General features: G+C 46.6%; 1 protein-coding gene across 5 annotated transcripts; it reads right to left on the reverse strand.

The window, feature by feature from the left end:
- SETD4 (SET domain containing 4) lies at nt 290–22,747 on the reverse strand. Of its 5 annotated transcripts, none has more exons than XM_005675690.3 (11): nt 22,637–22,747; nt 19,563–19,732; nt 17,128–17,223; nt 12,592–12,629; nt 10,141–10,229; nt 8,169–8,598; nt 7,195–7,369; nt 5,421–5,502; nt 4,434–4,514; nt 1,426–1,549; nt 290–548 (listed from the first exon to the last, which is right to left on the reverse strand). In XM_005675690.3, the coding sequence occupies exons 2-11, from the start codon at nt 19,633–19,635 to the stop codon at nt 429–431; spliced, it is 1,308 nt and encodes a 435-aa protein (XP_005675747.2). In that variant the 5' UTR covers nt 19,636–19,732; nt 22,637–22,747; the 3' UTR covers nt 290–428. The 5 variants fall into 5 exon arrangements, with proteins under 5 accessions (XP_005675747.2, XP_005675745.2, XP_017908127.1 ...); XM_005675688.3 differs by having other exon boundaries at nt 290–563; nt 22,637–22,745; XM_018052638.1 differs by having other exon boundaries at nt 290–563; nt 22,282–22,744.

The following is a 23,107-nucleotide window of genomic DNA, read 5'->3' on the forward strand; positions in this document are numbered from 1 at the left end:
AATGGTGAGGCGGGGGGGGGCTCTGAGCATAAAGCAGCACAGCCTCTTGTTACCACACACGGAGCCCCGGGCTGACCCTGGCTCCGTCCAAGCCTCCCCTCCCTATTCCAGGTCGCACTTCGCTCAAACGTCTTCCTCCAGGACTGACTGCAAGTTACCCCGAGGGCATAAGAAGGGCTGCTGGCACCGACAGCTCCAGGGTCCCCTGGAACCACCTGGCCTGTGCAGAGCGCCTCCACGTCCCCAAGCAGCCACCACTTGCCCCCACAGACAGACAGAAGCAGAAGGATGGGACTGAGCAGATAACTGTTTAATAGAAACTCTTCGTTGACTCTCAGTGAGTCCATATAAAATAAACCTGAGTTTAAAAATGTTTAAAGAAGCCACACCCACCAGAGGAGGTGACCTTACGCACTTGGTGAAGTGCGTTACGTAAAAGCTGTCTGCAAGGCGGTCAGGGCCTTGGCAGAGGCCTGGAGAATCTTCAGCTCTTCCGTCTGCAGTGTTTCTACCAAAGTCAACTGGTTCATCAAAGCCACTTCTTCCTCCTTCATGCGAGAAACCTGCAAGTTATTTTTAAATTTTTTTTTTTTTTTAGTGTAGCAAAATACAGCTAAGATTTAAGACTCTGACTGGTTTTAAATGTACAATTCAGTGGCACTAAGTACAGTCACAGTGTTGTGAAACCACAGCCACCATCAATCTCCAGGACTTTTGCATCTTCCCAAACAGAAACCGCACCCATTAAACATTAACTCCCCACTCCCCCTCCCCAAATCCCTGGGAACCTCTAGTCTGGAATACTAGACTTCTCATTTAATTTGAATCATACAGTATCTGTCCTTTCATGTCCTGGTTTATTTCATGCAACACAATGTCTCCAAGGTTCAATAAAATCATTTATTAATCCCAGTAATGTTTTCATTCAAATGAGCTGAACCCTCATTTAATTAAAACATTCACTACACAAACGGGGAAAAAGTACCTTAAAAATCTATGAAAAAGAATTCATGCACTAATTTACCTACTAAAAGGTGTCTGTGTGCTGTGTGCTAAGTCGCTCAGTCATGTCCGACTCTGTGATCCCATGAACTGTAGCCTGCTAGGCTCCTCTGTCCATGGGATTCTCCAGGCAAGAATATGGGAGTGGGTTGCCAGGCCCTTCTCCAGGGATCTTCCCCACCCACGGGTTGAACCCGTGTCTCTTACATCTCCTGCACTGGCAGGTGGGTTCTAAAACTAGGGCCACCTGGGAAGCCCACTAAACAGTATAAACACATGTTAATAGTCAAAAACACAGATTACGTCAGTGTTTATTTATTAAGGCATTAACAGCACCCCAATAAGGTGCACTATTCCTATCCAACAAGTACAAAACAACTTCTCAATCAAAACACTTAAGAATGAGATATTCTAGAATCATACCTTTCGAAGCACGGCATGAGTCTCCTCTATGAAATAACAGCATATTTTCTGGGCTACGTCCAAACTTGTCTTCTCATTTGTATCAGAAATTATTTCCCCAAGAAGTACTTTTTTCCAGCACACACTAGAACCAAAAATGTTCAAGAAGGTCATTTCAGCAGGTTCTCAGAAATAAAGGCTTTTCCACTTCAACACAACTTGTCCTATTTTTCCAAAAACATAATAAAACTCATTCCATCAGCGCATTCCCTCAAACCTCCTGCCAACGTCCAGGTCCTGTGTTGAAGCAGACAGTAGACAAGATGGAAGGAACCCTGGGGATGAGAAGCAAGGGGCTGAGTTTTCTAGCATCACAGTCCTTTGGCTCACAAGCAAGCGGAGCCGCGGCCACCGACCACAGGGAGGGAACAGAGGACAGACAAGAAGGCGAGCCCACAGCCAGAAGACTACAGACTAAGGAGCAAAGGCGGCGGGTTTTGTTTTCTTCAAATAACAGCGTCTCCTTTTAAAAAAAAAAAAAGACAAACGCAACACAGGACGTGTTTCAGAAAGTCAAGTGCTCTACAGATGGAAAAGCAGAATCTACCATGAAGTCTTTTTCATCATGGAGGTCATGCCAATTTTATACAAGAAAGTCTGTAGGAACGGGGGCTCCATGGGCTGGTGGGGACAACTTTCTGCAGGCACAACAGTGCTGCTGTGCCCGGGTAGGCAAGACACTGAGCAGGAGGGGGCCAGGCCAAAATCGACACAAAGAGGAAGGAAGCAGAGTGGAGGACAGGTTCTGGATGCGGAGAATGTGGATGTGGACGCGGCCGAGGAGGAAGAGGCAGGCGAGGACTGCACCTTCCGAGTGCAGGGCACAGAAGTCGATGAGAAATTCCCCACAGCCCCCAAGCCACAGCGTATAAAGTCTCAGACGTCTCTAGCTTTAGAGATGATGGTGACAACCTCAGGAGCAGAAGGGTTCTTAGGAAAGGAGGGAGGGGAGGGAGAGAGGGGGAGCAAAGAAGAAAAGACATTCCTTTGCGCTGGGCTGTTTTAACCGCTATCTGTTTTAACCCACACGACTGCCCAGCAAAGAAAGCATTATTATCCCCACCTTTTAGACAAAAAGAAACTGAGAATCCGGAACAGTGAAGAACTGAGCCTAAGTGAGAGAGCTAGTGAGAGGCAGAAATAAGTGTGCAAACACCAGTCAGGCACAATCCCAAACGCACGCTTCCTCTGCCACACGACTCCAGTCAGAAAGAACTCCAAGGGAGGGCTTCCCTGGTGGTCCAGGGATTAAGAATCTGCCTGCCAATGCAGGGGACACAGGTTCGATCCCAGGGCTGGGAAGATCCCACGTGCCTCTAGGCAGCTATGCCTGTGTAGCACAACTACTGAGCCCACGCTCTAGCGCCCGAGTCACAACTACTGAGACCGTGCACCGCAACTATACAAATCCGAAGGCCCTAGAACCCGTGCCCTGCAACAAGAGAAGCCACCCCGATGAGAAGTCCATGCACCGCAACTAGAAAGAGCAACCCCTGCTCTCCTCAACTGCAGCAACGAAGACCCAGAACAGCCAATAATTAAATAAATAATTTTAGATTAAAAAAAAAAAACTCCAAGGGAAGCAAAGAGGCCTCAGCAGGACCCCTGGGAAACACCCAGTTGCTTTTTTTAATCCGAGGTTAACATGTCTTGAAAAAGCACTCGTACCTTTTTCCAAGGAAGATGCAAAGAAACTTACGTGGTGGGTACACATGAGATAAAATGAAACGGAAGACAAATGGATGGGCAAAACAAGACAAAGGAAAGACACGGGGAGGAAAAATGAGATGGCGAGTCAGGGATGAGTCTGTGATGACTCGCATGCCTTAAAATCCGGCACACTTGGACCACAGATTAAGTTGCCTGAGTGTTCTAGCAAGCAACAAGATGAAGGAAGTGTGTCGGATACAGAATTCAGCCTCTGCTAAGAAGAAATACGCACGATTTCTGGCACGGAGACCCGGAAGGGAGTTTTTTTTTCCCAGAGTCCCTACGGAAACGTAGGCAACGTCGCGAACAGGAACGTCGCAGGCGTGACGCTTCCGGGCGCCAAGCTGGGGGCTACGTCTCGGCGCTGACGTACCGACTCCCTCCCACAGCTCAAGGACGGTTCCGCCACCTCCAGGACGCAGCCAGTCCGGTTTCTGAGCTGAGCTTCTGCTGAGTAGCGGGCATTATTCCTCCAGACTCCCTCTGGCTAAGGGGAGGACGGGCAGCCTCTCGGGAGTGCTGAGGACCCAACCTGGACGCGCGGCTCCAGCGGGGGCTCCTCTACCCGCCTGCCCTCCGGAGAGACCCAGGCCTCTCCTCAGCGGGAGTCGGGGTCTGCCCTCAAGACAGAACCGGGGGCCCGCGCTCCGGAGCCCTGTCTGCTTCTGGGGAAAAACCTCCCTACTCAAGAGAGTCTCCTGTGACCAGCGTCAGTGCGCACACTTTTTAAGTGTTCACCCTGAACAGCGAACTGCAGGTCACCCAGGTTGCGGGGGTAGAAATATCTGAGGAGAGGCCAGTTCTCAGGACCATGCACTCAGATTGTGACTCAAACCAGACACTTCCAGAAACCGTAGAAAGCTAGACATTCCCCACGTGGGGCAACTTACACAAAGACTGTGCATGCTAAGTCGCTTCAGTCGTGTCTGACTCTTCGCGACCCCATAGACTGTGGCCCACCAGGCTCCTGGGTCCATGGGATTCTCCAGGCAAGAACACTGGAGTGGGTTGTCATGCCCTTCTCCAGGGGATCTTCCGGACCCTGGGATTGAATCCGCGTCCCTTACGATCTCCTGCATTGGCAGGTGGGCTCGTTACCACTAGCGCCACCTGGGAAGCCCACAGGAAAAATAAGCAGCCCCAGTAATGCAAGGGCATTTCTTTCTCTGAAATGGGGCGTTTGAGTGTCGGCCAAACCAAAAGCCCCAGTTATGTCCAAACTGTAGCGGCAGCTGGTGACCAACAGACAGGGGACTTACAATTCTTCAGCTTCCAGACATAACAACTTAAGAGCTGTGAGCAACCGCCATGACGGTCCATCCCATCCAAACGTCAGATTCCTAAAGCAGAAAAAGGACAGGTGTATGCATCGATCACTGAATCTCTTGTGTCCTGCACAGGAAACTAACTCAACAGTGTAAATCAACTACACTCCCACACAAACTAACCCTAACCCTAAAATTAATTTTTAAAAATGACAAATCTCACTGTGACACTTCATTACACCCCAGTAAATGGCTCAAGGGCCACACATTTTTTTAAAGGGGCCGTTCAACATGGTGCAGCCAGTAGTCTTAGTCATAAAGACAAAAGAGAAAAGTGGGTCTGCAAATGCTTAAGTAGAAAGCTCTTCTGATCAGGTAAGAAGCTGAAGCTGAATGAGGAGACCACAGTGAGACGGATGAAGAAAAGTCTGGGTTATCCTGAGGATCAAACCAACGGTGGCATCACAGCTAGCTGTCCCTCACTCTGCTGCTGGACTATTGAGAACTCAGTTTTATCTAAAGAAGAAAATCTGCAAGGGGGAGAAGGGAAGGTCTCAAACCCAGTTTATCCCATTTGGTGTGGAATCACCTCAGCACCTCCCATCCCAAGAGCCTGCACCCGGTTGCTGGGTGACTGACGGCCAGGCTGGCTTGCAGGAGTAATGCCACGCTGCCTGACCACATGTCAACAACAATCACACAGGGCCACCAGTGTAATTTTTGTAGTGATAAAACCACATACAATCATTTAAGACGTCAAGTTCCTATCTCAGGTCCCCAGAAAAGTCTCTTGACAAGTATCTTCCCCTCTTTGTGTGCCCCACCACACATCAAGTACAATGTACTATATACAGTAAGAGCTCAATAAATAGCTGTCTGTCACCAGATCTGAGCCAGGAGGCCTCTCACACCTTTCAAAACCTGAACTCTTAATTTTTCATCAAGATTTCCTAAAGAAAAAATTTCGAGAGAAACACTTACTCTATGAAGTCTTGATCCTCCAAAATGGAAATCTTTTTGTTCATCTGTTTAGCAGTGGATGGAAGATATTTAACAAGTATATCTGCATTAAAAAAAAAAAAAGAAATCAGGCTGATGTAGAGCATAAAATTCAGGCAAAAAGGAAGACCCTTCTCAGCTTACTTTCCATCCCATCAGTAATTAAGACACATGTAAACAATTTTACCTCTTTCACATTAAAAAAAAAATCTAGTCTTTTGGTCCAACTCAATGAGGTCACAACTTAACCCTTGAAAGGCTACAAGAATTACCAGAGAGCAGACAAAACATCCACTACCTCAGCTCCTGCTCCCACAAAGCAAATCAACCCACAAAATCAGGGAATGAAGACATGACAGGACCAGTGGGAAGCCACACCCACTGAAGCACAGGCTCCAGACAATCAGGAAGAAATGTTTCCAGGCTTCAGGTTTTTACAACTCAGAATTCAAAACTATCTGGATATTAGTGATTATAATCATAAAACAACTGAAAATGATGATGTAAAAATTAACAAAGCTTTTTGGGACAATAGGATACTGAAGGATTTTTCTTTTTTTTCATACAATTTCTTTTTATTTTTTCTTACATGCAAAAATAAAGTGTAAATTTTGTTCAAAGTATTTAACAAATCGATACTGCATGGTCATCAATATTAAAAGTTATTCTGATAATACAATGCTAGTCTCAAAGCTAGCTTTCTAAGAGACCCAGCAAGACCCAGTTTTTGCTGTTCTATTTCTTTTTGAAAAAAGGCATTATTACTTTAGCTAGAGGATGGAGTGGTAGCACTTTGACCAAGTTTCTATTTCCACTAGAACTTATATTAAAATTACTTCAAATTATATACTCAGTAAACCTCCAGCCATTTCTTCAGCGCCTAGAAAACTGCTTCTCTGCTGCTTGAAGGGAAGGGGGAATAAATCAGCCTTCCATGTATTATTTTTAATACTATATTTGGAATTTTTACAACTTTAATACGTAAAGTATTTTTAAAACATTATGACAATGCTAAGTAACAAACGAACACAAATGGAATCCATTTTTTTTCACGGCCTTAAACCCCTTCAAACAAGGGCTGTGTGTAACATATTTATCCTGTGATTGGTGCAGTGTGATTACACACAATGAGTGTTTCCTAAGTCCTTTTTACTTGGAACTCTCTCATCCTGCACTTTATTTTTTAGAGTGCTTCCATTCTTTCTTCAGTATTCATTTACTTATTGAGCTGCACAAAGTCTTGGTTGCGGCACACAGCATCTTCAGTGTGCCATGCGGGGTCTTTAGGTGTGGCACGCAGGCCTAGTTGCCCTGCAGCAGGTGGGATCTTAGTTCCCCAATCAGGGATCGAACCTGTACAGTCCCTGGCATTGCAAGGCAAATGCTTAGCCACTGGACCGCCATGGCAGTCAAGTGCCCCCACTGATCTATCTTTAGTGACCATGTCTCAGTACAAAATTCCCATTTCTTGTCATCTACAGGTACTCTATTTCCCTAGGAGTTTTCCTTTGCTTTCATTCTACTGTCTGACCTAACGCAATAAAACTTTTCTCAGTTCTTAACCTCAATATGGATCAAAGCTATGTTGCTTTTACTTCAGCACCGAAATGACGTGGTCAATAAGAATTAGGATAGCCCTACCTAGGAGAAAGTAACTGATACACATTTTAAGGTTTTGTCATTTTTATAAAAAAAGAACCAGACTGGTGGCAGGGAATCCAATTATCTTAGTGATAAAACCAAAGTCAGTTCCAACCTTTTGAGACATAAACACAAGCGTGAGGATTGCTGACGGAAACAAATCCATACTCCAGGAGCAGGCGGTGGTTATCGTGGGGGCCGTAGCAGATGAAAACCTCCTTGTGTTTGCCACAGCGTGTAGCCGTTCTAATTTCATAACAGCGAGTTTCCTCGTTAAATGCTGCTTTTACCTAGAAAAAAAAACAAATTGCAAAACATGTCTCTTAAAGCAAAGCAGAAAACCAAAAAGATTAACTGATTATATTCATTTAAGCAAGATGCAGCTTTCAAGTCCTCAGCACAGAATGTACCCACATGAAGAAAAAAATGCCACATCTGAACTTCAGCCTCTTTGGTTTGCCTCGATCTCACTCCACTGGGGATATAATCATCTCCTTTAGGAGAGGGCAGAAGCCTGGGGATGAAGAGGTCTCTAGCTGACTCCCAAAGTGGGATCCCTTCTCGATTTCCCACAAACATCCATCCAGTCAGAAACTGTTGGCTGAATACCACCTCCGTGCCAGGCCCTGTGCTAAGCACTGCGGTTACTCCAAGTGCAAGGTAAAAGCCCTGTCCTCTAAGGCTGCAGAGCTCCAAAGGAAAGGAGCAAGACCCTCAGCGATCACAGCTAAACCCTGACAGCGATGCCACCAAGTGTGGAAGGGAAAGAGACAGGAAAGCAAGTGAGGCTTTGGTCCCAGGTCTGAAAGGACGAAAGATGCTGCTCCCTGGGGAGCTGCTTGTTCAGACCCTCCAGGGGACACGGCACCAGGCTCTGTGGGTCTGGAGAGCAGAGTCGGGAAATGGGGCACAGGAAAAGGATGCCAGGAGGGGGAGACAGGGTCAGGAGGAAAGACAGGAGCCTACCAGACCTGACGGCAGGGAGGCTGACCAGCTGCACCGTTCCCTGGGGCTCTGCTCACTACTCTGGTCGCAGGTTCTACACGGCCCTGTTGAAACCGAACCCGGGTCCCCCAGTGGATGTCTCACCTGGACGTCAGGGCTGTGGTTCAGCAGATCCAGGTAGGGGGCAAGTGCGCAGGTGTCTGGCTCTGGGGAAAGGCACAGCTGCGGCGGGCGCTTCATGTACACAGCCCTGGTGTTGACGGTGCACCAGGCCCACCGCAGGGCGCGGTAGCTAAAGATGGTCTCAATGGCCTCAGAAAACAGAGGCTGCAGGGAGGAGAAAAAGCCTCGAGAAGAAGAAAAGAACTCCTGCACATGGCTTCTCTGCTCCCAGGCCTTTGTTTTCAAAGGGTTGGGAAGAAGATTCACCACTTCCGGCTCCAAACAAACTGGGCAGGTGTAGGCCTTTGGTAAAACCTCCAGGTAAGGCTTCCAGGGAGACCGATCCCCAGCATGCTTCTCTGACACTAAAAAGGTGCACAGAGCCAACAGAGGAGATGGAGGAGGCTGCCACCTTTTAAAATGAAAATCCAGATTGGAGGAGTTACTTTCATTCAAAATATGAAATAAGCAAGAGATGCAGACATCTGAGGGCTTAGTTCTGCTTCCAGAGGGGCTGTGGCCAAGTGGTCAGTATACACCATGTTCACTGAATGCATCCAAGAGAGGGTCTTCCTTCCTCAAGGGCCTCCTCCCGGGACCACACCCCAGTACAAAGGCCATGAACAAGCCACAGGCACGCAAGAACTGGCTCGGTGACCTGAGTTCCAGCTTTGTTTGCAAGAGATTACTTTCTGCAAAGACCTCTTTGCTTCCAACTCTTTTCTCCAGTTTTAAAGCTGTTGCTGGAATTTCACTTGTTCCACTTTAGTAAGGATATAAAATTGGGGGAGATGGGGAGCAATTGATAGAAAGAACTTAGACGTTCCCCATTCGACACAGTACCCGCTGGGCACCAGTAGCTATTCCAATTCTTGCTTTTTAGTTAAATAATATTGAAAATTCAATTCCCCAGTCATAGGAGCCACATTCCAAGTGCTCGTCGGCCATATGTGGCTACCATACAGGAGAACTCAACATGAAACATTTCTATCACTGCAGAAAGTTCTATTGTGCAATAACAACCCAGGCAGAAAAATGAATAAGCTCGTTATATACCTGTACAGTTCTGAAGTTTTTGGTCTTAAACTCACCCATTCTATTGCAAATTATATACTGCAGTATTTTTGTTTATTACCAATAAAAAGAGCTCATGTGGCATGGGTGTACTTAGAAAAGTTTTCATTAATCCTTCAAAGTTCAGGTTCCTATATAACCGTGCATTCTACTCAAAACTCCAGAAGCATACAGAAAATGTTAATACCAAGAGCATCCTTGCCTCTACTCAGGCTCATGAAAATATATCAGCCTTCTTACAAAAAGTAAGCCAGAGGGGCTTACCGTGGGCTGAGAAACAACACAATTTTTCTTTCTTTATCATTTAGAAACCTCTTATGCTGAGGACCTTCCTCAATCTGTCCTGGAAAACCCACCCAAAAGGAAGAGAGACGCCCTTATAACATAAGCCAGAAAACAGTCTTCAGCTCCTATGTTGGTCTCTTCTCTTCTATGCCAAATCTAACCAGCTCCTTCATATCATCAACAGCTCTTCATAGCTGAAGCAGAATTCAAGCAAGTACAGTAACGATAAAAATAAAAGCATAAATAACATTTGTCAAGACCTACAACAGTGGAAGAGGTGTGGAGTGCTGTGAGTCAAGGCATTCAGTTATGGTGTGTTATGTCTATGCTCCCACTTAATCCTCATTTTTTGGTAAGATCAGCTCGGAATTCAAATCCACTTCCCAAGCAGCCTATTAAAAACCTTGAAAATGCAATTTACCATGAATTAAGAGCCAACTTCATAGAATCAACTTTTCACATCACTTCTGACATATACCAGCCATAAGAAGGGACTGGGTCCTAAGGGACTGTGTCTTAGCTGACATACTTGCTGACGATATAAACTTGAAAGGAGAAACACTCGCGCCAGATGAGCTGGTGAGCGGTCACTTACTTAGCAATGTACGCCCCTAAGTAGCTTCTGATCACTGTGTCCGTGGTGAGCAGGCAGCTCTCAGGCAACGAGATAATCATCTGTCCCTCCTTACCAGAAAGAAAGTAAAGTTTAGAACATCCGTGCTTGGGGGAGGACCTGAGTGAATCTTCCGAAGTCCCTGATTCCACAGTCATCTACTAAGAACCCAGTGGAGCCCAGCCATAGCCGACCAAAGAGCTTCCAGCGGATGGGCTCCCCAGGCTGAGTCAGCAGACACCAGCAGGACTGCTCCCACGCCGGGCACTACAGCCCCAACGAGAGTCAGAGGTTAACGGTGTGACTGACACCCACCACCAGTCAACCTCCCATCAGAAAGGAATGCGGAAACACTCCCGCGCCTCAAGGCCTAGTGTTCCTTCTTGTTCTTACACCAGGAAATAGTGCCACCTATAGGCAACAGGCAGAAACCACGCCAAAACTTTCTTCCAGTGAAATGCACGTGCCTGGTCATTCATTCCCAGTAATGACCTATTCACCATATAACCTGTAACAAGTAGCTGAAGAAAGGGCAAGGGTGCCTCCCACCCCCAGCACAAGAATCTCACTTGATCACCTGCAAAAGTAGAGTTTTCAGTTTCTCCCACTGAGACAGAAACACAGGAAGGAAAATTAAGACACCAAGGAACAGACCAGTAGAAATAAAGCACTAAGAAGCCAGATAAAAGAGCCTGCTTTCATCATAACTGACACCTAAGTTTGGGTTAAACATCTCGGCCAAAAACCTCGTTTCAGTTTCTGGTCTCCTCATGTGTCAATCAAGACTGAGCTGGGACTTTCCCTGTGGTCCAGTGGTTAAGAATATGTCTGCCAGGACCGGAGACTCGGGTTCGGCCCCTGGTCCGGGAGGATCCCCCACGCCATGGAGCAACTAAGCTCGTGCACCACAACGGCTGAAGCCACCACACCATACAAGGAGTGGGCCCTGCTCGCTGCAACTAGAGAAAGCCCATGCACAGCAACAAAGACTCAAAAATTAAAAAAGAAAGACCAAAGACCAAAAATTTTTTTAAAAAATTTAAAGAACAATTATCTTCACACAAAAAAAGACTGAGTTGGTATGGTCACTAAAATCCCTTCCTGCTCTGACATCCCATGTCAACAAAAAACCAAACAAACACACAAAAAAACCCAACCCTCTGAATACAAGGTTCTATATCTTGATTGAGATAAATGTCTTCATCATCAAAACCCTATCAAACTGGACACTTAAAATGTGTGTATTTCACTATGTGTAAAATATGTGTCAATTTTCAAAGTTTTCGCAAAAAAGCCACAATTGAAAGTACGTGTAATGTAACTGCCAAATATCATTTCCTGATCCAAAACTACGCATAGTCACGACTATCTTCATGAGAGGTACAGAGGTACAAAGTCTGCTACAGAATAGTCATATGCCTCCCCCCAAAAGAAGGATCCTGCACAACAATGTGAATGGTGAATGTACTTAAGACTATTCAGCTGCACACTTAGAAATAGTTATGATAGTAAATTTTATGTTGTATTTTATCACAATTAAAAATGAAAAAAAAATTATGATAGCATAATAGAATTACAACATTAAAAGCTACCATTCTTTAGGTTAAAGACACAGACACAGCTGAGTCTAATCTAAATCAAGGAGTAAATATAAAACAATTTTTAAACAGAAAATTCAAATAATTACAAATAAGGAATTCATGCCTAGCTCCACAGAAAACCGTGCATTGGATGCCCTTTAAATGGCACGGAAGAACTAAAACAGACCTTCAAGAGCAGCTATGTCATTTACTTGCTCGCTGTCCAGCCTCGGAGACCGAAGCTGGGTCAGGGGGTCAGGGGCCTCGCTTGGCAGAAGGAGACCCCGGGACAGGCTGAGAGGTCCCCTTCCCTGCCTGCTGGGTTCTACCTACTACGGAGGCTCAGATTTGAGTGGCTCCCCTCCAGCCCCAATCCACCCTCAGCACATTTAAAACATGATCAGCCTTACAAACCTGCTGCAGCGGAGACGGCTAATCGTGCACCCCAACACACTTTCCCTTCTTGCCCTCCCTGGGCGCTGGCAGGTGAGATGCGGCTGGAATTTTGTGGATGAGCAGAAGCCTGCCCCTCCTCACCCTCTGCTCCCTCCTGCTACACCCTGGATCTACACCCTGGAGCTGAGCTGATGGAGCCCGGACCACCACACAGCTCAGGACCACCTACCCAGGCTGGTTGACCTGACGACCGAAGAAACGTGCGCTCCGTGACGCTGGCTTTGTTTCTTGCACACAGCAAACAATTCTAACTGACAGAACTGTATTCAAACCCATCCATTAAGTTAAAAAAAAAAAAAAAAAGTATGTCTAAAATATTTTTAATTCATTTGACTTGAACCCCAAAACCAAGCAGAAAAACCCACTTTGGGTTTCAAGGTGAGAGAGAAATTCTCACCTGCAGGGACGTCTTGCTCATCAGTCCTCTTCCTGTACCTACAAACGCAAAGAGAGAAAAAAGATAAATCCTATGACAGCTTCAAGGTCTTAGAGATACTATTCTGCATATGTGGGTGAACTTCAAAATAACACAAAGCGAAAGCAGAGTGTCTCACATCCTTTGACTCCCCGGGGAAATCGAAGATCAAGAAGCTATTCGGGACGATGTCTCAACCTCCTTTTGGGTATATGATCCTTGAAGGGCAAAGTCCGCCTTAGAGGCGACACCTAAAGATGATCGCCTTCAGGCAGCTCAGGTGCTGGGTCTCAGACGGGCCACCTGAAGCTGGACTCTGTCCCCTGGGGTCTCCTGGCCGAGGTGGGGGACCAACTCCCCAGGATGCCCACCCAACTTCGGAGGCTGGACCCACAGGTTACTTCTACCCATTACCAGACCCAGCATTCCACAGGAATGATCTCCAGTGTTTGGCTGAATGACCACTAAAGCCCATTCAGGTGCCACAACGCCTGGGGCTGTGCCCTCCCCTCTCCAGACAGGCAAGCCACGAGCTGCACTCTCCTAGACAGGACAAGCCACGAGCCATGCTCTCTGACCAGACAAGCTCGGCGCGGTAGAGCCAGAACCAGCTGCTCTGGCCCGTCATGACCAGGGCACAGTCATGACACTAGCTTCCCCAGTGGCTCTGGCAACACCACCAACATCCATAAGTTTACCCCTCCGTGCCCAGCGCTCCCCTCCTGCCAGTCAGCTAACAGCTTTTCTTGAAGAGATGGGCACGATATGACCTGTAATCATTGTATGAACTCTCTCTAGTCGTCTTCTCAAAACCACAGTTTCTGACTTTTTTCTCTCAGCTAGTTGTTGTGGTTGTTCAGTCACTAAGTCATATCCGACTCTTTGTGACCCCACGGACGGCAACACACCACGCTTCTCGTCCTCCACTGTCTCCCGAAGTTCACTCAAACTCGCAGATAGGAGGGAATATAATATAGCAAGCCTGTGGGCCTACTGGGAGGTTCTGGATCATGAAGAGAATTCTTGACTCGAGTCCGGAATCAGGTGTCTGGCAAGTTTAATTTAATGAGTAGTCCTTCCTACCTAGAAGCATACTGTCTGCTCGAGCACATGGTTCTGATTTTAAGAACTTAATTTTTCTGTGTGTCCCACAGTAAAGTTAATCATCCTGTGGGCCAGAACCTTTAAAAACCCTTAAATGGGAGGAATTTTTTCCTGTGGAGTCCCTGGTGGCTCAGCTGGTAAAGAATCCACCTGCAATGTGGGACAGCTCGGTTAGATCCCTGGGTTGGGAAGATCCCCTGGAGAATGGAATGACTACTCACTCCAGTATTCTGGCCTGGAGAATTCTCCAGACTGCACAGTCCATAGGGTCGCAAAGAGTCGGACAAGACTGAGCAACTTTCACTTTCATCCTTTAAAAAAATTCATGTGCTAATTTAAGTGGAAATTCCTCTCTAAACATATATGAACAGAACTAAGCGGATGGAATTAATCCAGAAGGTACTTTACCTATATGTCCACAACACAGTGGTCAACAGACCAGAAAACAGGTCACAGTAACTTGTACTTACTAAGGCAAGGTAGGAAGTGGTCATTAGAATGTTATTACACTACTCACTGCCTTATAATTTCTGCTGCTGTCTATCCAAAAGGCCCAGATTTGGACAGTGCTTTTAGTGTTAAAAGGAAATATTGGAAAAAATAAAAATAAAAGGAAATACCAGGGTCCGCTCCCAAAGCATAAATCAGATCAAAGTCTAAAGACTGAATCCTGCTTTTAACTTGGAATCCTGCCTTGACGCTCCACAAACTAATTCCCCAGAATTTCACACATTTTGACAGAATCCCATGAGCTTTCTCTGCTATCCTACACTGATTAAGAGCTAACAATATAGAAAACACTTAGGGAAGGTGTTGTGGACTGAATGCTGGTGTCCCCTTAAATTCATATGTTGATTTCTTAACCCCCATGCAATGGGTTTGGAGGTGGGGCTTCTGGTAAGTGACTAGGTCACCAGGGTGGAACCCTCGTGAATGGAATTCGTGCCCTTGTAGGAAGAGAGAGGAGAGTTCCTCAGGTGAGGACACAAGAAGATGGCAATTCACAAAGCAGGAATCAGTCCTCACTAGATGGTGAATCTGCCCAAACCACAGTTTTAGACTTCTCAACCTCCAGAACTGTCTGAAGTAAGGTGCTGTTTAAGCCACTGGGTCTATGGTAATTGGTTACAGCAGCCCATACTGATGAAGGTTCCTTGCCCCCAGAATTGTAACTGCTGGGTTCTGCTCACTGCCAAACCACTTTGCTTTAGCTCGGCCATCACCATGAATCTGGACACAGGCCCAGAGGAAGTTGTTGCCACTTTTAAAACTGATAACTCTTCACTGCTCTAAATCATAGACAGATTACTTATTTTCAGGCATTCGATTGAAACCATATGCCAATTCCAGCTTGATCATTTTAAATCTATCCTTCTTAAGGCAAAGTGACACTCAAGGAGTAGGCAGGCCTTAGGCACAGCAAGTCCACTCTGGACACTGCTTTTCTCTTGATCATCTCGAAGAATTCCATCCGGGACTTCCCTGGTGGCCAGCGGTTTCAGGCTCCGCCTGCTGATGTAGGGGACACAGGTTCAATCCTTGATCCGGGAAGGTCCACATGCCCTGAAGCAACTGAGCCCACGCACCACAGCTACCGAGCCAGTGCGCGGAGAGCCGGCGCTGCGCAACGAGAAGCCTGTGCCCGCGGCTACAGAGCAGCCGCCCAGCCCTGCCCGCTGCAGCCAGAGAAAGCCCACAGGCAGCAACGGAGACCCAGCACAGCCAAAACTAAATATATTTTTTAAACACATTTATTAAGGAAAAAAAAAAAACAAAAGTCTATTCAGTAAAATCTAAGGGTATGTTTTTTCTCTAGGCATTCCCTGACACACAGCAACAGAAAATTAAACACTGTGTTAGAGGCTAATAAATATGGTTCATCTTCATAAAAAAAGGAGCAATCCTAACAGAGAATGGTTCAAAATCAAGTATTTTAGCCCAAAGTCATCATGTATTACTAACACATAGGGAACAACTTCACACACATCCCCTCACTAGACCAGGAGCACATGAGGTAAACAGTTTATCCTGAGGGCGTATAAGGAAGTCAGTGTGCTCCAAGTTAAATTACCTGATGGGTACCTGAAGGATCATTTTAAGGGCCAAGGGGAACCTTCCGAGGCTTACGACTTAAGCATTCTATAAGGTGAAACGTCTGCACCTGCCCTGTGACACTGAGCTTTGAGGCCCTCGGCTCACAACTGTCTCTGTGCTACGGCAAACCCGAAACCCATTCGAGGAGCACTTCGGTCCTCTCACTGGTGACTGCAAGCCCACCTGTGGACAAAGCTGGGTGGCCTTGTCCGCAGGCACATGCCCATAGCCACCAGCTCCCCAACTTCTGTGACAGAATGTTCCAGAAGAGCACGCTGACCCAAACTTCACGGCAAATCCTCAATTTTCGGTAAATGTTAATAACAACCTCCACAGGGAAACTCCTCAACTTTCAGAAAAGAATATTCACCCATCCCTGTTCAGGTGGCTGTGGACACCAGGGCCACAGAGGGGGCTCCTCCTCAGTTAAGGCTCCCCTCAGGGCTCCTCTCCTCAAGCCACCCACCCAGGGAACAAACCCCCCCGCTGGGTCTCTGGAACCTGCTGGACTGAGAAAACTCCTGGGATGCACCCGAGCTAGGAGATAATCCCATCAGCTCCATGGGCTTGAAAATCTCACGAAACCACCACGAGCAGGTTGATGGGGTCACCAGCCCCCATGTTACACAGCGTCTTCCCTACAAAAACCCAGTGAAGACATTTCCCTCACATCTACATTCCAGAAATACCTATAGCTCTGATGAGTAAACAATTTAGTTGTGCTTACAGAACGCTAAGATTCAGATAACTGACCATGTACACTGGGCTGCTGGACAGAGGAGTCAGATTGGCAGCCCACCTCTGACAGGGGTTCAGTTCAGTTCAGTTCAGTCGCTCGGTCGTGTCCGACTCTTTGCGACCCCATGAATCGCAGCACACCAGGCCTCCCTGTCCATCACCAACTCCCGGAGTTCACTCAGACTCATGTCCATTGAGTCGGTGATGCCATCCAGCCATCTTATCCTCTATCGTCCCCTTCTCCTCTCGCCTTCAATAGGGGGTTCAAGATGTCATAATTACAGCTTTTAGGTGTTATCCTTATCCCTGCCTTCATCTTATTTTTCTATTCTCATTTCCCTTTTCTAACTTTTAATTTTACTTCACCATTTTGGAATTTCTGTCCACAAGCCCCTTAAAACTCATTTTCCAAATAAGGTAACGTGTAAATAAATATCGCACCTACAGGACAGCGTGCCTGCCACACAACATGAGACGTGCACCCAGAAAGAGCACAGCCCGCCTGCGAGAATCGTCCTGGTTCTCCCATGACCTGGGCCCACGTGTCTCTCAGGAGACAGGTGAATGAAAGCCAGATCTTACCTGGAAAATGAGCAGGTATCAAGGTTGCATCTTCAAACCTCCTATCTTTCAGCCACTTCTTAAGCTCTATAAATTCAGGCTTGTAGCTCTCATTCACTAATCAAGAGAGAAAAGAAAACCTGGTGACTAAAATCACTATATAATTGGATCACTCCAAACAGACAAGATGACTTTAAAATTCATATGGAAATGTGAAAGACCTGGGATAGCAGAAACACTTTGAAATACTGACCTCAAAACTTTTTATCACTCGAAATGACAGTAACTAAGATTGTGTGATACCATCATCAGGACAGAAAAAGAAATCAATGGAATAGAAAACAAAGCCCAAAACAGACCTACACATATGCTGACAACTGTTTGGTTTTTTTTAATGCAAAGGCAATTCCATGGAGAAAGGACAGTTTTGTTTTGTTTTTTTTAATAAATACTGCTAGAACATTTGGAATAAACAAATCATGGACTATAATTCATGTTAAAACAAAGTCCTATTGATACACATTAACAACGAGAAGCCTGTGCCCGCGGCTACAGAAGTAGCTGCCCAGCCCACAGAATTATCTCAAAATAATTATGCTGAGTAAAAGACTGATTTTTTAAAATGCATACTATATAATTAAATAAAACCATAAAACACAAATCAATAATGAAAGCAAATCAGTGGTTGTCTGAAGATGGAGGAAAGGAGGGTTCAAAGAGGTGCCAGATGAAAGGATTACCAAGGGAAATGAGAAACTTCTTAGGGTGATAAATAACGTTTATATCTTGACTTTGGTAATGGCCTCCTGTGTGTATACATATGTCAAATTCTTTCAAATATGTGACATTCATTGTGGGTCAGTTATACCTCAATGAAAGTGTTTTCTTAAGAAACATATGATCCAAAATACAAGGCTCCCAAAATAGGTTATCACAACCTAAAGAGTTCACAGTAAGAGCACTGAATAAGCAACTACTAAAGGAAATGGCAACCCACTCCAGTATCCTTGCCTGGAAAATCTCATGGACAGAGGGGCCTGGAGGGCTGCAGTCCACGAGGTCGCAAAGAGTCGGGCACGACTGAGCGACTAACACACACTCCCAGCACTGCTAACCACTGTGGAGGACGTCCAACATGCTCTTCACCCTCGAGAAGTTAATGTTCTGGTTGGGGAAACAAGACTCCCACAAAAAACCAACTGGAAAACCAGAAGGTCCTGAAGAGTAATACCCAAGAAGCCTGGAAACCGGGTGGCATTAGTGAGAACTGGAAATTGCATTACCGAAAACATAAGACCTCAACTCAGTCTCAAAGGTGAGAGAGAAAGGTGACGAGCTGGGAGAAGGGAAGAAAGCGGGTTTGGCTGGAGAAAGACTATGGGGAATGGCAGATGTGGGGGTGGTTGGTAGAGAACATACTTTCAGCCCAGGGAGAGGTGGCGGGATGGGGGTTGGGGGGGGGGTGGGCACTTAGAAAGGGAGCTGATGGCGAACAGCATACAAAAGACAATGAGGCTGGACCTCCCTGGTGGTCCCGCGGCTAAGACGTCACAGCTTCCTCTGCAGGTGGCATGGGTTCCATCCCTAGTGTAGGAACTAAGCTCCTATATGCTACGCAGTACAACCAAAAAATAGAAGAAGGAAGACAGAGGGTAATGGGTCTTTAAAATAAAAATAAAGACAGTGAAGATCCTGGAGGCTCCTAAACCAAAGAGGCAACAATCCCTTAGGAAAAGTCAGACTGACGGTGGCAACTGGAACTACCAACAGGAAAGAAAAACAGCGATGTGATGAAGAGCCGGCTGAGGTCACCTCTGGGTACAACAGAGAGGGAGAAGTTAACCTAAGAAAGACCAGGTGAGAGTGAGTGGGACATGGCCTGCAGGGCAGAGAAGGCTACGTAGGCAAAGACAACCTCCAATGGTGCTGAGGTGCCGCGGGTCAGCGGGGAGACATTTCGCTGTCATCAAAAACAACAAGTGCACTTATGTAGCCCTCTCCAGTGGGCCAAGTACCTCCACATACAGCATCTCGCTCAGACTGGGTTACACTGAACTTGAAATGATAAACTTATGTCCAAACACTGATAACCTATAGGTAGTGAGAGGTCAGCCCAAGAAACAGAAACCTGGGAGTCATCCCCAGAGAAGACAGAGCAGAAGCGATACATCTGTAATCCCATAAGGGTTTAAAAGAATAAAATGGCACTATTACAAAACAGGATTCTCTAAGAGGGCTGCCCTGGAGGCTCAAATGGTAAACAATCTGCCTGCAGGGCAGGAGATCCAGGTTGGGAACATCCCCTGGAGAAGGGAACGGCTACCCACTCCAGTATTCGAAGTATTCTCTATGAACACTGCTTATGTGCCTTTGAGAAAAGCTCTGCGTATCTGTTAATATCAACCAGCAAAGGATTCCTTTTGTCATCACTTGCACCAAAAGAATCAAAACTGTACCTCCTCTTGATTCAGAACTTCTGAAGAGTTTTCGTCTTCTGATCCGGCTTGTTCTTCCTCCTCCATTCTTCATATTAAAAATGCAATTTCTGTTTAATTGTCCGAACTAAAACAAGAAGCATTTTCTTTGCTTTTCTTTCCAGTTGTATGACAATCACTGTTCTTTGTACCTGTAAGGACATAAATATATAAACCATTTCTCTAAAATGTTTTTGTATACAAATTGTTTATACTATGAGCTAAATCATGATCCCTGTGCAGTAACAGAATTACCATTATATTGGTCCCTCTAAAACAGTTTTATCTCAACTTCCTACCAAATGCTGATTAATCATGGAAATTCTTATTATCGAGTTCATAATTGTGTGCACATCTCAATGCTAATCAACGTTTACTAAGCAACAGCCTAACTGTACTCTGAATAAACAGTAGCCACGCACATGAAAAGATGCTCAACACTGCTAATTATTAGAGAAATGCAAATCAAAACTACAATGAGGTACACCATCTCAAACCAACAACAAATGCTGGAGAGGGTGTGAAGAAGAGGGAGCCCTCCTACACTGTTGGTGGGAATATAAATTGGTGCAGCCACTACGGAAAACGGTATGCGAGGTTTCTCCAGAAACTAAAAGCAGAGTTGCTATAGGATCCAGCAATCCCATTCCTGTGCATATAGCTGAACAAAACTATAATTCAAAAAGATACGTGCACCGCTATGTTTAAAGCAGAGATACACAATAGCCAAAGCATGGAAACAAGCTAAATGTCCATCTACAGATATGGTGCATATATACAATGGAGTACTATCCACCCATTCAAAAAAAGAACAGAATAATGCCATTTGCAGCACCATGGATGGAACCAGAGGTTATCTAAGTGAAGTGAGCCAAAAAGGGAAAGACAAATACCATACAACGCCACTTATACGGTGATCTAAAATATGACAGAGACGAACCTACCTACGAAACAGAAACAGTCACAGAGAGAACAGACTTGCAGCTGCCTGGGGAGGGAGGCGAGGAGGGATGGACTGCATTGAGATGCAAACCATTATATACAGAGTGAATGAAGAGGGCTTACTGCATAGCACAGGGAACTACATTCAATATCCTGGATAAACTATAACGGAAAGGAATATAAAAAAGAATGTATATGTGTTTATACATATAAATATATATATAGAATCACTGTTTAGAAATTAACACAACACTGTAAATCAACTATACTTTGGGAAAAAAAAAAAGCAATGAAGCCCCTAACTGCCAGGAAGTTGTACAGAAAAAAAAAAAAAAAGGATTCTCTTTCAGGGTGAAGTAATAATTTGTTCTTAAAACCAGGATCCTGAAACATAAACTAAGTCGGTGGTTGCCAGAGATTAGGGAGAAAATGAGAACCAAGAGAGCAGACAAAGCAAAGAGATGATTATAAAATCTACAGTGACCACTACTTTCTACATGTTACTTCCTCAGAAATATGAAATCCATGAATCACACTGGCATGATACAGGTAATGGAGTATTATTAAGCCATGAGTTGAAAGTACCTACGAAGACAGAAAAATATACAAGATATATTAAGTGAAAAAATAAAGTTGCAGAACAAATTCAAAGACCCCTTATTGGTCTCCGTTGGGCACATTTTATGTTTACAAAACAAGAGGATTTAGGAAAATATTCAAAAACGTACAAGGGGAGGGGGCTTTTACTCTTCCTTCTGTAACTTCCTATTCTGACGTATATATGTGTGTATATATATATATATATATGAGTACATAGTGACATAACCCTAATATTACGTATGCGCATATTACGTACACTTTAAGACTTCCCTATAGCTCAGACGGTAAAGAATCTGCCTGCAACGCAAGAACCCCAGATCAATCCCTGGGTCAAGAAGATCCCCTGGAGAAGGAAAGAAACAGCAACCCACTCCGGTACTCTTGCCTGGAGAATCCCAGGGACAGAGGAGCCCGGTGGGCTACAGTCCATGGGGTCGCAAAGGGTCGGACACGACTGAGCGACCAACGCTACTTTAACCAAACCACTGTTTTTCTTAAATTACTAAAAATTACCAGGCAGCCCATGAATAACGAGACACGAACCCCAGGCTCTATTACTGTACTATTACTTCCCAGCCATGGAAGGTTCCGTGTTTGATCGACCCGAAGGTGGAGTCGGGCCCCAGGGCCCACCCCGGCTCGTCCCCTCGGCGTCCCCAGCGCACTGCAGCGCGCGGGCCGGGACCCCTCCGCGCGGACCCCCAAGACCCGTGGTCCGGGGAGCGAGGTGTGCGCGTGGCGCCAGCGTGACCCCACGGCTGGCGGCACCGTCCTCGCCCCCCGTTCTCATACGCCAAAAAGGAGGCCGCCCCTCCGTTGGCACACCCTCCGCACCTACCCCGCCCCGCCCCACAGCTCTGCCGCCGCCGGAGGACACAGCTCTGCCGCCGCCGGAGGACACAGGGCTGAGACCCCGGCCGCTTTACAAACGCCCTGACTTACGGCCCTTCGCGCCGAGGATACTCGGGTCGACTTTCGATAAAAGAACGAGCCCCCAATACTGGGGGGCGTTAAGTGTAAAGCGCAGCGGCATGGCAGGGGGTGAACGATCTGAATTCAGCTCTCTTTTTTAAATAAAATTAGAAGGGGAGCCCAGGAGGAAGCCGAGCCCCGTTACCCCGGCAACCGGAGGCCCCGCCCCGGAAGTTTGCCAGCGCACCTTGATGCAGCTCTAAGATGGCGGTGGGCGGGCACGAAGCGCGTAAACACTCTGAGCAGCACGCCAGTTGCTCGCCAGTTAAAAGAAGCGGGCCGCAGCAGCAGGGGGAACAGCCGAGCGCCGCCAGGCCCGCCTCTAGGCCCCACTGACCCAAGTCCTTGGTCGCCAGGCCGAGCTCTCGGCGCCGCGGGCCTCTGCCTACCGGCTTGCACATGCGCATTCTTCCGGGGGGAGGGGTGGAAGGGGACAGCGCGGCTGACAGAGCTAGCTAGGGTCGTCCGTGGATGGACTGCAGGTCCAGGAATAAGAAAACCCTGTGGCCTGTGGACCAGGAGTCTACGCTCTGAAAGCCGACCTGGAGCGTGTTTCCTTCCGTAGTTCCAAGGGGGGAGCAGCCAAGTGTGTGTCTGCCAGGGCATCCGCCCGGCCCTCTCTGTGGCCCGCTCACTTCCGCCTTGCTGGGCGGGGCGGAGGCCTCGCAAGGCCAGGCCATCCCCCATTTCCCGGCTGACTTTGCTTTGACCCCCCCCCCCCCCCCAACGCCTGTCCGTGGGCCAAAGTGCCTCGCTGCGTTCCTCCTCAGCCTAAGGGCACTTCAGGTCATCTGGCCCAGCTGGGTGTCCCAGGAACAGCGTAACTTCTCCCTTCAGAATGTCACGAGAGTGTATGTTCCTCTGTTCTTTGTCCCGTCACAACAAAGATTTGGAGCGATGGACATTAAAGCCCTCGCTGTGTCACAGCTCTCAGGTCTTGGACGAACCGTGTTATAGCTCTTAGGCAAATCAGTGTTACAGCTCTATTTTATTTAGAAGATAGCAGGAGAATC

The sequence above is a fragment of the Capra hircus genome, chromosome 1 (assembly GCF_001704415.2).
Source record: "Capra hircus breed San Clemente chromosome 1, ASM170441v1, whole genome shotgun sequence".
Taxonomy (NCBI): domain Eukaryota; kingdom Metazoa; phylum Chordata; class Mammalia; order Artiodactyla; family Bovidae; genus Capra; species Capra hircus.

Coding starts and splice junctions, on each gene's coding strand:
- SETD4 (XM_005675688.3), bottom strand. CDS start 19,635: ATGAAGAATGGAGGAGGAAGAACAAGCCGGATCAGAAGACGAAAACTC. Junction 17,224..19,562: donor AAGTTCTGAATCAAGAGGAG/GTACAGTTTTGA, acceptor TCTCTTGATTAG/TGAATGAGAGCTACAAGCCT. Junction 1,550..4,433: donor TGTCTGGAAGCTGAAGAATT/GTAAGTCCCCTG, acceptor TTTTGGTTCTAG/TGTGTGCTGGAAAAAAGTAC.